Source organism: Acanthopagrus latus, chromosome 8 (genome assembly GCF_904848185.1).
Source record: "Acanthopagrus latus isolate v.2019 chromosome 8, fAcaLat1.1, whole genome shotgun sequence".
Taxonomy (NCBI): domain Eukaryota; kingdom Metazoa; phylum Chordata; class Actinopteri; order Spariformes; family Sparidae; genus Acanthopagrus; species Acanthopagrus latus.
The window spans coordinates 639,476-656,819 of NC_051046.1; the positions used below are offsets into that span (position 1 = coordinate 639,476).

General features: G+C 44.4%; 2 protein-coding genes across 5 annotated transcripts in view; both read left to right on the forward strand.

Moving 5' to 3' along the window:
• The window catches only part of prdm11 (PR domain containing 11), an 8,744-nt gene extending 2,020 nt beyond the window's left edge, over positions 1-6,724 (forward strand). Inside the window, exons 2-7 of one of the 3 annotated variants that reach the window (XM_037108472.1) lie at positions 1,116-1,226; positions 1,455-1,714; positions 1,821-1,888; positions 2,020-2,207; positions 3,035-3,532; positions 3,948-6,724. In XM_037108472.1, coding sequence (XP_036964367.1) covers positions 1,199-1,226; positions 1,455-1,714; positions 1,821-1,888; positions 2,020-2,207; positions 3,035-3,532; positions 3,948-6,109 — 3,204 coding nt within the window. In that variant the 5' untranslated portion in view covers positions 1,116-1,198 and the 3' untranslated portion in view covers positions 6,110-6,724. The remainder of the gene's footprint in view (positions 1-1,115; positions 1,227-1,454; positions 1,715-1,820; positions 1,889-2,019; positions 2,208-3,034; positions 3,533-3,947) is intronic. The other 2 variants (XM_037108470.1, XM_037108473.1) reach the window with 2 other exon arrangements.
• A 4,993-nt stretch (positions 6,725-11,717) lies between these two features.
• LOC119025066 (CD59 molecule (CD59 blood group)) lies at positions 11,718-17,269 on the forward strand. 2 transcript variants are annotated; one of them, XM_037108385.1, is made up of 4 exons: positions 11,718-11,887; positions 13,652-13,811; positions 15,448-15,549; positions 16,000-17,269. In XM_037108385.1, exons 2-4 carry the CDS (start codon positions 13,757-13,759, stop codon positions 16,197-16,199), a joined length of 357 nt encoding a protein of 118 aa, XP_036964280.1. In that variant the 5' UTR covers positions 11,718-11,887; positions 13,652-13,756; the 3' UTR covers positions 16,200-17,269. The 2 variants fall into 2 exon arrangements, with proteins under 2 accessions (XP_036964280.1, XP_036964281.1); XM_037108386.1 differs by lacking the exon at positions 11,718-11,887 and adding an exon at positions 13,229-13,244.
• The last annotated feature ends 75 nt before the right edge of the window (positions 17,270-17,344 follow it).

A 17,344-nucleotide genomic window follows, 5' to 3' on the forward strand; every position in this document is an offset into this window, starting at 1 on the left:
CCTGCAGTAACAGACTGTGTGTTGTTGTCCTGCAGTAACAGACTGTGTGTCGTCCTGCAGTAACAGACTGTGTGTTGTTGTCCTGCAGTAACAGACTGTGTGTCGTCCTGCAGTAACAGACTGTGTGTCGTCCTGCAGTAACAGACTGTGTGTTGTTGTCCTGCAGTAACAGACTGTGTGTTGTCTTCCTGCAGTAACAGACTGTGTGTCGTCCTGCAGTAACAGACTGTGTGTCGTCCTGCAGTAACAGACGGTGTGTTGTCGTCCTGCAGTAACAGACGGTGTGTTGTCGTCCTGCAGTAACAGACTGTGTGTCGTCCTGCAGTAACAGACTGTGTGTTGTTGTCCTGCAGTAACAGACTGTGTGTCGTCCTGCAGTAACAGACTGTGTGTTGTTGTCCTGCAGTAACAGACTGTGTGTCGTCCTGCAGTAACAGACTGTGTGTTGTTGTCCTGCAGTAACAGACTGTGTGTTGTTGTCCTGCAGTAACAGACTGTGTGTCGTCCTGCAGTAACAGACTGTGTGTCGTCCTGCAGTAACAGACTGTGTGTTGTTGTCCTGCAGTAACAGACTGTGTGTCGTCCTGCAGTAACAGACTGTGTGTTGTTGTCCTGCAGTAACAGACTGTGTGTCGTCCTGCAGTAACAGACTGTGTGTTGTCGTCCTGCAGTAACAGACTGTGTGTCGTCCTGCAGTAACAGACTGTGTCGTCCTGCAGTAACAGACTGTGTGTTGTCTTCCTGCAGTAACAGACTGTGTGTCGTCCTGCAGTAACAGACTGTGTGTCGTCCTGCAGTAACAGACTGTGTGTCGTCCTGCAGTAACAGACTGTGTGTTGTTGTCCTGCAGTAACAGACTGTGTGTCGTCCTGCAGTAACAGACTGTGTGTTGTCGTCCTGCAGTAACAGACTGTGTGTTGTTGTCCTGCAGTAACAGACTGTGTGTCGTCCTGCAGTAACAGACGGTGTGTTGTTGTCCTGCAGTAACAGACTGTGTGTCGTCCTGCAGTAACAGACGGTGTGTTGTCGTCCTGCAGTAACAGACTGTGTGTCGTCCTGCAGTAACAGACTGTGTGTTGTTGTCCTGCAGTAACAGACTGTGTGTCGTCCTGCAGTAACAGACGGTGTGTTGTCGTCCTGCAGTAACAGACGGTGTGTTGTCGTCCTGCAGAGGTTGTGAAGTGAACATGGTTCCAACATGAGCGAGCAGTCGTTGGACCTCTGGTGTAAGTTGTTCTTCACTTCTTCTCTGAGTGCCATGCTAACAGTGATGTTTGGAGCTAAGTGCTAACATTTGAATGCTAACATGCTGATGTTAATGTTCACAGTCTTCCTTCAGTGTGTGCATGCTAACATTAGCTAATTAGCAGTTATCTCAACAAGGCAGTTCAGACGTTGCAGAATCCTGGACTGTGATGCTGACGCTCTGTAAACATCTGATATTTGTCCTCCAGTCTGTGAGGAGTGTCAGGACTATTTCCAGAAGGAGTGTCCTACCCACGGGCCCCCGCTCTTCATCCCTGATACACCTGCGGCCCCCGGCTTGCCCAACAGGGCGGCACTCACTGTCCCGTCAGGCCTGGAGGTCTTCGCGGAGGGAGACGAGGTGGATGTTCGCTGCGTGGATCCAAACATCCCCAAGGGGGCGCTGTTCGGACCGTACGAGGGAGAGCTGGTGTCCAAGGACAAATCCTCCGGCTTCTTTTCCTGGATAGTAAGTTCAACCAGTAAAGAACCAGTCCAGACCAGTTCCAGTCATATTTTCCAGCTGAATCTGAACAGGTCCTGTGGTGAACCAGTTTTCTGTTTGTCCGTTCTAGATTGTTGACTTCAACAACACGTATCAATCCATCGATGGCAGCGATGAGACCAAAGCCAACTGGATGAGGTAATGCTTCCCATCAAACTGTGCACGGATCGTGTAGAGTCGCAGTCGGTGCAGATCAGAAATTCTGGAGGGATAAACACCCAGAGTCTCATCAGATTCTGCTCTGATCGATTGATGTTTGGGACCTGCAGGTTTGTCCGGACCTCGTCTGAGGAGAGCGACAGGAACCTGACGGCGTTTCAGCATCATAGAAACATCTACTTCAGAGTGTGTCGCACGCTGGCAGCAGGAGAGAAACTGAGGGTGTGGTACAGCGACGACTACATCCGACAGCTTCACTGCGTCTCTCAGCGGAGCATCGACCACAACCTGGACCCAGGTGAGCTGTTGTTTTGCTGAGCGTGGCATGGATGAGTGAGAGGTTCTACTGACAGAGACTAGCTAATTTAAATGAAACAAAAGCAGAAAAATTTAGTAAGTCATATATTTTAACTTGTGTGATAGTGGACGACCGATGTGTGTTTCTGAGAGCCGACACAGAGTTTTAGAAATGAAGGGAAATGAAAACTTATATTTATTCACAGTAAAAATCTGTCAGCATTTGAATCAGCCAGTGATGAAATAAACCAAAGTACTCAAGTTCTGTTCTGTATTTTACTTTTCTGCTGCTTTATTCTTTCTCTACTACTACTGTTAGTTTCACCTCTGCTGGGTTTGTAACTGTAACTCAGATAGAACACGACAGTAATGGAAAAAGTATTCAAAGTATTTATTTAAGTGTAAAATGTACTTAATTACTTTCCGTCACTGGTTCAGGTTGAGACAGCAGATCTCCAGCAGGCGGCGCTGCTGTCACACTGTGTGTCATTAAACCATCCTGTTCACCTCCTGCTCTCCAGTAAAAGTACTAATACTGTACTGTGAAAATACTCAGTTCAAGTTAAAGTCAAAAAGGTAAAAGTCTGTACAGCTGAAATAAAAAGCACAATGTATTTGAAGTATTAAAAGTTCTCTGCAGAAGAATGTGACTGTGACACTGTATAATAATTCCATCATCAGATTAATTATTATTATTAAATTACATTTACCAGCGGGAGAAGCGGCTCCTCCAGATGTTAGCGTAGCTGCATTAGCATCAGTTCTGCTCCATGTGCTAACGTGTGTTTGTCATTTTCACAGCAGCTAAAACAAACTGTGTCATTGCAGGTGCTGGGAAGCCGACGGTCCTGCCCAACGCTCAGAAGAACTTGAAGTCTCCGTGTCTGCAGTCAGCTCTGCAGGGCAAACCCAGTGACGAGCCCGACGGCCAGCCTCCCGCCAAGAGGAAGAAGATCGACCTCATCTTCAAAGACGTCCTGGAGGCATCTCTAGAGGACTCCAGCAAGTCCAGGTCCCAGTGCTCCCTCCCCAGTGAGTGTAAATCAGTGGCGCTCAAGTCGGGCTTAAATTCCTCTGAAAGCAGCTTTAACGTTCCCAACCTGAAGGTGGAGGAGAAAGAGGAGGAGGACGAGACCAGCGAGGAACCCTCCACCTCCTTCTGCCCCAACTGTGTCAAACTGAAGAGGAGGATCCTGGAGCTGGAGGAGGAGCTGTCCTGTCTCAGAGGAGAGCAGGGCGGCGCCGCTGGTCCACAAATGTCTCAGCAGACCCAACTCGACCGGGCCCCGCCCCACCCTGAGCAGGGCCCCATTGAAGATTTCCACGGTATGTTGCGAAAAACTGTGGTCGGACCCAAAGTTCAGACCGAGAGCTTCATTTCTGTTTCTTCTGTTGCAGCATTTCATTACGTCATCCTCAGTTTTCTTTATTTCGTGGAGCTGTTTTATCTTCAGATCGTCACGTAACAAACCTGTTCGTTGATTTAAATCTGGTTTACAGACATAAGAGCTAAATGCTATCATCAACATGCTAACACGCTCACTGTGACAATGCAAACATGCCATGCTCACCATCTTAGTTTAGTGTGTTAGCATGCTAACATTAGGCAGGGAAGACTGTTCTGGTCCTGCAGGTATTCATCAGTGTTAGTCAGTATAGACCTTCATGATGGACCGTCAGGAGTTTTGGAGATGCTTTTTTGAACAGATATTATTTTAAATGACTTCTTGAATCTTCGCAGGGATGGAGCCTCTGACTCCCACTCAGGTGGTTCTGGATGAAGACGACCAGGATGTGGACTCGGCTGATGAGTCGATCGCTGCAGATCTTGTGATTTCTCCAGAAGACCCGTCGAAACTTTCCTCAGCAGGAGGCCGACGGATTCGCCGCTTCAAGCAGGAGTGGCTGAAAAAGTTCTGGTTTCTTCGCTACTCACCAACCCTCAATGAGATGTGGTGCCACGTCTGCCGCCAGTACACCGTCCAGTCATCTCGAACCTCTGCCTTCATCATCGGCTCCAAGCAGTTTAAGATCCACACCATCAAGCTCCACAGCCAGAGCAACCTCCATAAGAAGTGTCTGCAGCTGTACAAGCTGCGCATGCATCCAGAAAAGACCGAGGAGATGTGCAAGAACATGATGCTGCTGTTCAACGCAGCGTACCACCTGGCCCTGGAGGGACGGCCCTTCTCAGACTTCCGTCCTCTGGCGGAGCTTCTGAAGAGGTGTGAGCTCAAAGTGGTGGACCAGTACATGAATGAAGGAGACTGTCAGATCCTCATCCACCACATCGCCCGTGCTGTCAAAGAGGACCTGGCTGAGAAGATGCGCCTGTCTCCCTTCCTCAGTGTCATATTGGATGCCCAAAACGATGACCTGTTCTCGGACATGGTGGCGGTCTACGTCCAGTTCATTACCAATGAAGGCTCTCCAAACACAGAGTTCCTGTCCTTGCAGAGACTGAGCATGGCCAGTGTGGATGGGTATCTCCAGGCGGTGGATCGTGCCTTCAATGTCCTGGGCCTCAGGTTTCAGGACTTGCTGGTGGTGGGTCTGGGAGTAGATGGCACTAACATCTCTTCAGGAATGAGAGCTAACCTGTACATAGCCGTACAAAAGACATACCCATGGATCCTCTGCTTTCCCATTATGATCCATCGGCCTCATCTGGAGGTGCTGGATGCCATCAGTGGGAAGGAGCTGTCCTGCCTGGAGGATCTGGAAAACAACCTCAAGCAGCTGCTCAGTTTCTACCGCTACTCCCCTCGCATGATGGCCGAGCTGCGGTCCACTGCTCCGACACTGTCAGAGGAGACCGAGTTCCTCGGAGACATCAGAGCCATTCGATGGATCATAGGAGAGCCAAATGTCCTGAACGCACTCATCAAAGATTACCTGGAGGTTGTTACTCATCTTAAGGAGATCAGCAGCCAGACACAGAGAGCGGATGCTGCCGCCATCGCCCTCACCCTCCTCCAGTTCCTCATGGACTATCAGTCTGTAAAACTCATCTACTTCCTCCTCGACATCATAGCTGTTCTCTCACGATTAGCCTTCACTTTCCAGGGAGAGTACCTGCTGGTGTCACAAGTGGAAGCCAAGATAGAAGAGGCCATTCTGGAGATCGGCCAGTTGGTGGACTCCCCCGGAGAGTATCTGCAGGAGTTCGAAGAAAGTTTCCGAGAAAGTTTCAATGGCGTAGCGCTGAAGAATCTGCGTGTTGCAGAGTCCAAGTTTCAGTCCATCCGAGAAAAAATCTGCAACAGGAGCCAGGGCATCCTGTCTCAGAGGCTGGACATGCAGAGCCGCTCATTTGCCAAAGCCTGCAAGGTCCTAGACCTGTCCACCTGGCCGGACAACCGCGAGGACCTACAAGTTTATGGAGAGGAAGAAATCCAGATTATATTCAGCCATTTGGAGTCCATCCCCTCTGGGGGTCAGGAGGGCTCCCAGGCCAGGACGGAGGCCAGGGGCAGTCTGGTGGTGGAGTGGAAGGATCTGAAAGCAGACTTCTACAGTATGAATGGATTTAAAGAGGTCATTAGTCACATCTGCAGGTACAGGCAGCGTTTTCCTCTGCTGAACCGGATCGTGCAGGTTGTCAGGGTCCAGCCCACTTCCACGACCTGCTGTGATAAAGGCAGAAGTTCTCTACAGAAGATGTGCAAGAACAACCGTTCCCGGCTGACTCTGGAGCAGATGAACGACCTGCTGACCGTGGCGGTTAACGGACCGCCCATCTCCAGCTTTGATGGGAAGCGAGCTTTGGACAGCTGGTTCGAGGAGAAGTCTGGCAGCAGTTACTCTCTGTCAGCTGAGGTGTTGAACAGGATGTCAGCTGCTGATCCAAAGTCTGTCCTGCACAGTGTTGACGTCAACACAGAGTTCTACCCTGACATATAACAGAATGACACATCAACGACACATTAACATGAACACAGCGAGGCAGAGCTGATCCTGAATACCAACCAGGATGCATTTACCCAAAGACACACTCCTCAGTCACCTTGGAAACAAAGTCTTTATGCTTTAAGAATATATATCCTCATATTAAATCACACAAATGTCTCAACACGATTACAGATTTGTAGGATGCTGATCTTAAATATAGTTATTGTCATAATAACTTCAAGACTATTGCAGACTGACTGCACAACATGAGCTTCAGATTTCCAACAGACCAGTTAGAGAAAATACAACAGCTGAAAGAAACTTTCATTATTAGGTTTCTGCCATTTCAAACGGCTCTCAACCTGAATATTAATGTACTGTACATTACACACAGTGTCTCTCTCTACAGTGAAATAACATTAAACAAAACCACAAAGTCATCCCATCTATCGAAGGTGTTTGATAAAGGGGGTGGACTACAGAGCAGGCCTGTCAGTCAAAGCCCTGGGATTCAGAGGCCCCTGAGCTTCACATGCAAAACAAACAACTACAAAGAACTTAAGAGACAAAACAACCACAAAGAGACGCAAAACAACCACAAAGAGATGCAAAACAACCACAAAGAGATGCAAAACAACCACAAAGAGACGCAAAACAACCACAAAGAGACACAAAACAACCACAAAGACACGCAAAACAACCACAAAGAGACAAAACTACCACAAAGACACAAAACGACCACAAAGAGACAAAACAACCACAAAGAGATGCAAAACAACCACAAAGACATGCAAAACAACCACAAAGAGACGCAAAACAACCACAAAGAGACAAAACTACCACAAAGACACAAAACGACCACAAAGAGACGCAAAACAACCACAAAGAGATGCAAAACAACCACAAAGACATGCAAAACAACCACAAAGAGACGCAAAACAACCACAAAGAGACAAAACTACCACAAAGACACAAAACGACCATAAAGAGACAAAACAACCACAAAGAGACGCAAAACAACCACAAAGAGACACAAAACTACCACAAAGAGACAAAACGACCACAAAGAGACGCAAAACAACCACAAAGAGACAAAACTACCACAAAGAGACAAAACAACCACAAAGGGACGCAAAACTACCACAAAGAGACACAAAACTACCACAAAGAGACAAAACGACCACAAAGAGACGCAAAACTACCACAAGGAGATTCAAAACAACCACAAAGTAACCATAAACAACCGAGACAACAAAGAGACACAAAAATAAAATATCTGTAAAATGACTAGAGCAAGATGGAAACAACTGAAGAGACTCAAGACAACCACAACAAGACGCAAAGACACCAACAGCGGCTACAAACTGTGTGTTCAGCTGAAATCCTCTCTGATGAAATATATATATATATATATATATATATATATACGTATGTGTGTATATATATATATATATATATATACGTATGTGTGTATATATATATATATATATATATATATATATATATATATATACGTATGTGTATATATATATATATATATGTATGTGTATATATATATATATATATGTATGTGTATATATATATATATATATGTATATATGTATATGTATATGTGTGTGTGTGTATATATATATATATATATATATATATATATATATATATATATATATATATATATATATATATATAGTTGGTGTCAGAATAGTCGTCTTTGCTTCAGCTTTTTTGCCAATGAGATAATCAGCGTAGTGCCTGACAGTGAAGGAGCTGTGACAGTGAGGATGTGTGAAAGCTTTATATTTCCATTATAAATGCAGCTGCTTCACACTGTATATATTGTACATCTGTATATAATGTAAATGCTTTTGAGCCTGTTTTTAAGGAGAGTATTTTTCTCTTGAATGTGACGATCGTGCCATAATGATCGAATGCAAGAACTGAAAGAACACGGTGCTATCCTGCTACGCCGGAGCGTATTTTGCCATATTTGTTTAGATGTTTACTGCGAGTGATAAATCTGACGTATGCTATTTTTCACTGATGCATTAGCTTCATATTTGAGTGTTTCTAGCACGGCAACTTCAGTCTTGGCCAAAGCTCAGGCTTCAATAATTCAGATACGTTTTAAAACTGCATGATGATCGTAACGGTTTCTCTTAGTGCACATTTAAGTAGTTTTTATCATTATTACTGTTAAGATTCTTGTATTTAAGGCTGAAATAAATGTAAACTGGTGGCGGCAGTGAGCTGAATCATGCAGACCGCCACTGCTTTATTTTATCCTTCTAACTACATTCTTTGTCAAATTTGCTTTGTGTATTTAACTTTAAAGAATTCTGACGGAGGGTTAAAACATCCGTGTGTTCACGCTGCGTTCATGTCATGTGATCTGTTACATTACAATAACATTATCTCTCAGTTTATAAAAAGAATGAAAACAGATGTCAGCTGAGAACAAGAACCAGTGAAACTGTTCAATGTCAACACTGACAGAAAAATATCAGCTCATTTTAAATCCTCTTCACTTTCTTTGTATCTGATACAAACAGTGAGAGAAGCTCAGTGGGACGTTTATATAAAGTGAGATCATCATGAAACAAGTCAGAATCGTCTCATTCTGCTCACATGGCATGAACACAGGCAGACACAGAGAGGGGAGCTGCTTAGCTTAGCTTAGCTTAGCTTAGCTTAGCTTAGCTTAGCTTAGCTTAGCTTAGCATGACGACTATAAGAAGGGGGAATGAGCTAGCTTGACTTGCACCAAAGCTAAAAAATATGCCACCGAACACCTTTAGAGATTTTTATAACATCTGTTTCTCTTCAGTCTGCACACAAGTGGATTTATTTACAGTTTGTGGCTTTACGTGATTTTAAAGTTTGACAGCAGAATAAATAATGTGCATTTCTGTAAATCACAGATACGCTGAAACTTTGTTTCTCATATGACATCACACATTTTGTCTCTAAAAACAGTAAAAATGTTGGAATAATCTGTTTATTTCACAGATTTTCTCTGAAATGTTTTGAAGTTTTGATGCGAATGCTGTATGAATGCTGTAATTGTGTTTATTAAAGTTGCTGTTTGTGTTAAATAATGAGGCTTTGTGATGGCGTCCGACCCGACCTTCTGTTCCAAAGCATCATTTTTGGATATGTTGGGAAAGAGACTCATACAGAACAAAAGAATAAGATAAACAAGATAAACATGAGTGAAACATTAAACAAAGTGTTGGTTCTGTCATCACATGTGATAATTAACAGACATCTGGCAGATTTCACATCATAAACCAAGAACAGCACTTCTCTGCAGTTTTAAGCCTGATTATTTATATAACATTATTAAACTGTTCATTGTTTTTATATGTGTACATATTAATTAATCATACAACAAAATAAATGAGATTGAATGTAAAATCAAAGCAAAACATTTAAATCTTTTTACAGTGTGTGAGCTGATGATCATGTGACACATCGACACGTCTGCAGAAACGTTGACTGCCGTCCCTGAGTCCAGGCTTTATGCTAAGCTAAGCTAAGCTAACTGCCTCTTTAATACCTCTTTAATGAATGTCTTGTTTCCTTCGTGTCTTCTGTGTGACGAGCTCTTTGGTTTCTGACAGTTTAAACCTGCCTGCCTCTGTGTTCTGTATGCAGAAGAAGGTCTGATGTGAAGCGTGTCGTTTGTCTGCAGGTTTGTGTTGAAGATGTGCAGCGATTATAAAGACACGTTTCATTTCAGTCCAACATTATTGAGTTTTCGTACCGTTTGCTGTTTTAGTGGCTGCTCATGTTTGTACCGACGTTTGGCTGATTGTGATCTGACTCTAATCTAAAGTGGAGTCCAGATTCTGGATGTGCTCTGAGCTGTGAGCTCGTCTCTGCTGCAGCTGGATGTGATTTCATGTCACAGAAGAACCAAAACAACTTTTGATGTGACCTGATTTCTCTGTTCACTGTTTTCTCTTTCAGATGTTTTAAAAAATACACTTTAAACTCATTTTGTCTCAAGTCGTTTTTTTCAGCTGTCTTGACTGAATGCTGCTGTTAGCTGGATGCTTCACAACCCTTCAGTTTGTTAAATGAAGAATCACACAATGTGTTGTGGTGCTGCTCTGTGCTCCACTAGTCTTCACATCACAGGTTGTAAATGATCCTCAGGGTTTCTGTGATGTTCTGGACAAAGTTCAACATGAGAACATTTAGCTCAAAAACCTCACAGCCCACAGAGTGTTCGAATGATTTCACAACACCATCAATGTATTGGACGAGTATTTACATGAAGTTCATGAGAAAGTCAGGAGCTGGTGCGAGGACGACCCAGATGTCGGTGCATCTGTTTTAAATCTTACATTTGTGTATTTCCCCAGAATGTTTAAACTTTAATCAGTGATGCTCTGGAACCATTAACACAATTACAAGACAAACCTCCCGTTACAGAGATGCTGACAAACATTAATAATGAATATGTACAATATGGGAGACGACACAGACTCCTCGGGGCCAGTCGACAGGATGGACCTGGGATTGTTGTACATCTGCTGGGCCGTCTGCGATCGGCAGCGCTGGACGAGCTGTCAGCAGCTGCTGTCTGCTGTGTGCTGGTGGATGTAAAGACAACTTTCACTGGATCACTGAAGAAAACTGATAGATGGAGATCAGGAGTTCTGCAGCTGTAAGAAGCCTCTGTGTGTTTTGAGTCATGGCTCTAAAATGTTGGACTTTTCCTTTAATAAAGAGTCTCTGTAGCGTCCAGGCTTCAGAGGGGCTCAGCAGGAGGTGAAGGCAGTCAGGATGCAGACGCTGGCTGGGTCAGAGGTCGGGTGTGAAGGATGTGTCGGTCTCCAGGAGACGGAGCAAGAAAAGATTCTCACCAGAGAACAAACAGTCTGCTGCCAAGTTTAACTGCCACTTGGACTCGAGTCTAAAGAAAAGGAAGGAAATCTGTCAACAAACAGAAGCTAAAGCAGGACAGGAAGGGATGTGACAGCCCATAATACTCTGAATATTTCATGTAAGATGCGCCAAACTGAGCTGCTCAGCAGTGATGTGCTGCTGCTCAGTGTGTCAGAAAGTGAATGGACGCTGGCTGAAACTGTGAAGTCTTTGTCTGCTAACGAGTCCGAATCCAGCGACCTTTGTCCTCCAACGCCTGCTCGTCTGTCACCGAGTCTGCAGCTGCTCCAGGCTGACATCACCTACAGTCACACTGTACTCCACAAACAGGACGGGAAGACAGGAGGAGGACGAGGGGAGGACAGGAGGAGGACGAGGGGAGGACAGGAGGAGGACGAGGGGAGGACAGGAGGGAGGATGAGGGGAGGACAGGAGGGAGGATGAGGGGAGGACAGGAGGAGGACGAGGGGAGGACAGGAGGAGGACGAGGGGAAGACAGGAGGGAGGACGAGAGGAGGACAGGAGGAGGACGAGGGGAGGACAGGAGGGAGGACGAGAGGAGGACAGGAGGAGGACGAGGGGAAGACAGGAGGAGGACGAGGGGAGGACAGGAGGGAGGACGAGAGGAGGACAGGAGGAGGACGAGGGGAGGACAGGAGGAGGACAGGAGGAGTCTCAGAGTCTCAGAAAATATCAAATTAATCATTAGTTAAAGGTCAGAGTGAGTCCTCAGATTGTCACATGAACCAGAACAAGATCATATCATGTCAAAGTGAGAGGTGTGTGAACCAGGAAGTGTCTCCACAGTCCCACAGCCTAGATCAGTCCTGATTGGCTGCCTTCTATCCAATCAGAGCAGCTGACAGCATGTGACTGGAGATCCTCCACTCAGCAGGGGTGAGTAACAAAACAAATACAGTTTACAGAAACATCTGGATTCAATGGCGTCACCTTGAGAAATATTGTGAGGACGGTTCATTTATCTCGTTATGTTGCGATAACAAAGCTGAAGATGATAAATGAACCCGAGATCACAAGAAAACAACAGATGGTTCCTCTTACAGCTTCCTGTTTATCCGGACTGAAGCCTGTCTGACAGATGTTTTATTAAATTAACTAACTAACTGATGGAAACTAAATCCTGGTGACTCCACCAGGCGTCCTGATGCAGGAGCAGGGAGACAAGTGAGCGATGGTGTCGATGTCTGTGTGTAACAGTGCTGCTGTGTGTTCATCATCAGAAAGTGAAGTAGTTTAAATGAACAAAACTAATGTTTGGACAAAAGGCGTCCGTGCAGCTTCAGACAGCAGCTGGATGCAGATACAGTCGTCCTCTGTGTGCAGCAGCTGACCGTCCCGTCCGTCTCAGCCCGGGACTGATACGTGACGCGCACTCGTCCTCCAACAGAAGCAGCAGAGAGAAGTCTGTTTCTACTGCTGCATCACTCACAGTCACTGAGCAGAGAGCAGAGAGCCGCGACAAGGTCCCAGTGTTCAGACTCTGTCTGTCCACAGGAGCAACGGCTTCATCCCTCTTTACGGGACAGTAGATGTTGATGGGAGGAGAAAAATTGGCTGAAACTACTAAATACAAATAAACAAATAAACTCTCTTTGTTTTAAAAAATCAAGCTGACCTCAAAGGATTTACATGTGGCGGACCCTGCCACCTCTCTGTCTCCACTCTGTTCTGACAGTATAAAACATGAATCTACACTTCAGAGGATTCAGGAGAGAAAAGCTGCTGAGAGTTACACAACAGAGAAATCAAGTTCACCGTGAAACCAGTTAAACCCAAAGAGAAAAGATGACGTGTGTTTCTGAGTTGAACAAGAAGAACTGACCCGGTCTAAAGGTTAGGACCGGGGTGACGGCGCCACTGACTCACATGCCAAACCAACGCCAGAGTCTCCCACGTCAGAGCGAGGAGGGCAGACGGCGCCCAGCAGGCAGTCTGACATGAGGGTACCAAGCAGAGGACCTCAATACTTAAAGGAGCAGTTCACCCAAAACTGAGAGCTGTGTAGAGACATCCGCTGTTTCTGTGGATGTTTCTCCATTTTAAATCAGGGTTAGTTAGTTAGAGTTAGTCTCTTTGGATAATAATGTAAAATTATGGGTTAACCTGGAAGTTTCATCCCTCGACAGAAGCCGTGTTCTCGCTGCAGGTTCGAGTCTGACCTGCGAGCCCTGCTGCATGTCACCCCATCTAACAGCTGAAGAAGCTGGGTGGTTCTTCTTCGTGGGTTCAGCAGGTAGACAGTTTTTACATATTACACCTTTAAGACAAGGGAGGAATCCTGAAGGTTTCTAGCTGAGCAGTTGAACTCTTGATCTACTCAGATCTCATGTTTGGATTGTAGCTGCAGAAGTGAATCATTAAATGTGTTGTAATTATATTTTAGGAGCCACAGGGAGAATCTCTGCAGGGTTACTGAAAGTCAGAGTGAACAAACACACAGCAGATACACACTGTGACTCCAAGACTGACTGTTGTGAGAGCAGCTCACAGAAACAGTCCTGCAGCTGTAATAAAAGCCTCAGTGAGGCGCTGGCCAAGTGATTGTTGGAGGGGAGGAGGAGGAGGAGGAGGTCTGACAGGGAGTCTTTGTGGTCCGCTGGACAAAGAGGCGTTCTCAGTCGACTGGCGTCTCTCTCACAGGGTCACAGTGGAACAGACTGGACACCGAACCAAGCCGGACCCTCAGCTGCTCCGACCAGACTCCTGCTCCCGTCTGCTTTCACTCCTCGTCTGCAGAGAGACGACATGAAGCGCCGCCTCGGACTCTTCCTGCTCGTGTGTTTGGGGATGCTTCATTTGGGTGAGTGGACCAGGAGACATCACACACTGACACGAGCAGACTGATCCACACAGCTCAGTCATCACAGTAACCTCACACTCAGAATTATCCTTCACATGTATCCTCACTGATCCCACCTCCACATGGAGCATCTATGAGCTGTACTTAAACAAGAATTACATGGATTATGATTCAGACTGCTCGACTTATCTGACAGCAGTAGAGACACATCACTGCATGTTAAACACTTCCTGTGTTCACCAAAAGTTTAAAAACCCTCCAGAGAGCTGCAGCTGTGAGTAAAACCTACTGCTGCATTACTTTGGGCCCGTTTTAAAGGTCCAATGTGTGAAATCAGGAGGATCAAAAAGTGAATATGATCCACAGGACTGTTATGATGAGTCGTGTTTCATCACCTCACGTTAGTTTTGTCAGACTGTTTCATATCTGCAGAGGCAGCAGGTCCTCGTCATGGATTTAATAATTCATATCTGGATCAACTTCCTGTGAAACGGATGACATGGCTCCAGTGAGCGTGCACGCTCGTGACTGCTGCTGACTGAGTGGCTGACTGGTTCTGTGCCAGGCTCGCTGGAATGGGGATAAAACGAGCGTCAGGCTTTGAGCCACTTCTCCTGGTGGTCAAACTGATGAAGCCCAGAAGACTTTTACTCACCACAGACATTCTGAAAGAAACATCTGTGAAAATGTGGATAAATCTTTAAAGCATCACAACCAACAAATAAAATGTAAAAGATGTTATCCCCATCCAAGTTAACCTGCAGAAGTCTCCTGGGCCGGCGCTCTACGGGCCGGCGCTCTACGGGCCGGCGCTCTACGGGCCTCACAACACGGAACAAGAAGTCGAGCTTCTGAGGCTTTAAAACGCTGCCGACCTGCTCCAGGGACGAACGAGACTCCGTCTCCAACAGGTTTTACTGTAACGTCTTTGTGGATGTGACGTGAACAAAATCACAGTTTACAGATTTCAGTGAAAGAAATGATATAAATGACCTTCAGTGACGGCTCCAGGATAAAAAACTGATTCTGACTCTCTGTCAATGTTTCATGTTTTAATCTGTAATAATTCTTTTAGAGATTTTAATGAACTGCTTATCTTTTTTTTTTTTTTTTTTTTTTTAAATTAATTTCAATGGTGCAGTAAGAATCGTGTTTAAAAACAGAATGTGAAGTTGTAATAGTTTTGACTTCATCTGTATATTATGTTCAAGAGACAATTACTGGAGCTATGCTAACCAGCTAGCCAGCCCCAGTCCAAATCTCCTGTGCTGGAGGTGTGAGCATCAACACTCCCTCAGTGCTACAAGCTCATCTCTAGCTGCTTGGCTAACTGAGCTAACTTGCTAATGGAAACAGAGTATATTTGACAGGTGGATGATTCTCACATGTTGGACCTTTTTAAAAATGCACTACTTTCATTTAAACACATTCATTTCACTCAATTAATAGTGATAAATAAAAAGAATATCTACAGATAATTTCCCAGCATGCACTGTTGACAGTGAGAAAATGTGTGTGGTGACTCGCTCTGTGTCTTTATGTCATGATTGAACTGAACTGTGTCACGGAGCTGATGCAACAGTAATCATCACATCTAGAGTTAAATTAAACCATGAAACTCTTCTTTGGTCTTCAGGTTCTGGACTTCGCTGCTATAAGTGTTCTGATTACACCGGGCGCTGCCAGAACGTGCAGGAGTGCACGTATGAAGACTCGTGTATCTCTCTGAGTGAAAGAGGTCAGTTACATCAGCAGCATCGTGATTACTTTTCAAGTGTTGTTACTCCAGAACAGCTTTTAACAAAGAAATTCAAAGTTCGAATTTTAATATCAATGATATTAATGAGGTAATGATACAAACTCAAGCTGTTCTCAGAGGATTGTAAAGTCCCAGCTAGGAAGCTAGGAAGGTGGCAGGGTCCGCCATATGTAAACAGTATAAAGTGTGTCATCCTTTAAGCTCAGTTTGTTTATTCAGTTTATTCAGTGATGAAAACAAAGAGAGTTTGTTTATGTAGTTTGTTCAGACAGAAATAAATCAGCCAATGAGAATCTTTCACTGCTCATTAACATTTCTTCACCTAAACTACATGAAATCGCTGAGATGCTGCTCAACGGTGTGTTTATTTGCCCCACATACTGAGGTGTGTGTGTGTGTGTGTGTGTGTGTGTGTGTGCGTGTCTGCAGGTGGGAAGACCATCCGTCAGTGCATCAGGTACACGGACTGCGATAACTCTCGCCTCACCCAGATGTTCCCGGCGATCTCCGGCTTCACCTACCGCTGCTGCAGCAGCAACCTGTGCAACTCCAGCAAGGCTGTTGCCCTGGCAACGCCGGTCCTGGCTCTGGTGGGGACGGTTCTGAGTGTCTGGTGGTGTTGGACCTAAATAACCAGCAGGTTCCTGTAGCTAAGTGATTCAGGATTCTAGTTAACATGAACTAAACGAGTGTTTTAGTCACCTGTGGCACACACGGGTTCTCAGGTCCGTAAGAATGAACTTTTCACCATGTTTGCTAATTTTTTGTTTCCTATTTTGTTACAGTTTAACAATAAATACAAGAAAAACATGTAAATGTTTTGGTGTGTTGTTTTTTTAAAAATTCCAGTTCATGTTGTGTTTCTGTCGGTAACATCTCAAACTAATTTAAAGGAATGGAACATGTGGAACAGTCGCACCAAGTTGCATTGTGGGTAATGCGTAAGCCTTCTGAAAAGGAAGAAGAATGTGTTACAGGAGCGCATGATGGACCAGTGCCTTCATTACCCACAGTGCACCTTGGCTCCTGAGTGACATCACTGGATGCGGTGTGTCAGATGACAGCAGTTTAGTCGAAACTCCCCGAGATCAGTTAAATCTGACATTTCCTCAGTCTCCGAGATTCTGTTCCTGCTACAGTTCAGACTTTGATCGTTTTTCTGTCGTTTTATTTGATGACTTCATTTCCTTTTTTTATATTAAAATAAAACATTTCTGGTGAAAACTGGTCTCTGTGCTACTTTCAGTACAATTATTGTGAAGACAACAAACTCTGATGCTCACTGTTGTTTCCATCACATCCAAAATCATAATTCATAAATAAAGGTATAAATGTCTCAATAACCAAATTATATTCCATTAAATGCATCAAAATGACATTAAAACTGAATGTAGGCATAAACTGAGTTATAAAAACATTTCTGTTTCTCTATTTATTTACACTCCCATTCAAGTTACAAATGTATTTGTTAATAAATACATTATGAGGTGTATTTATTAATATGCAGTGTTTATTTCTGTATTCTGTATTTCTTTTTTCTAAGATAACACATAAATAAATGACTTAAAGGAGCAGTCTGTAGTTTAGATGAACAATGTTAAAATTCTAATTTTGAATTTCTGCAAAACTACACACTGCTCCTTTAAAACAATTACATTGTATAACAAATAAATAGAAAGAATCAATATAATGATACAAATAAAAAATAATAATAATAATAAAATAAATAAATCTTATTTCTGGTGCATTAAATGGCACATTTACATATTTATTC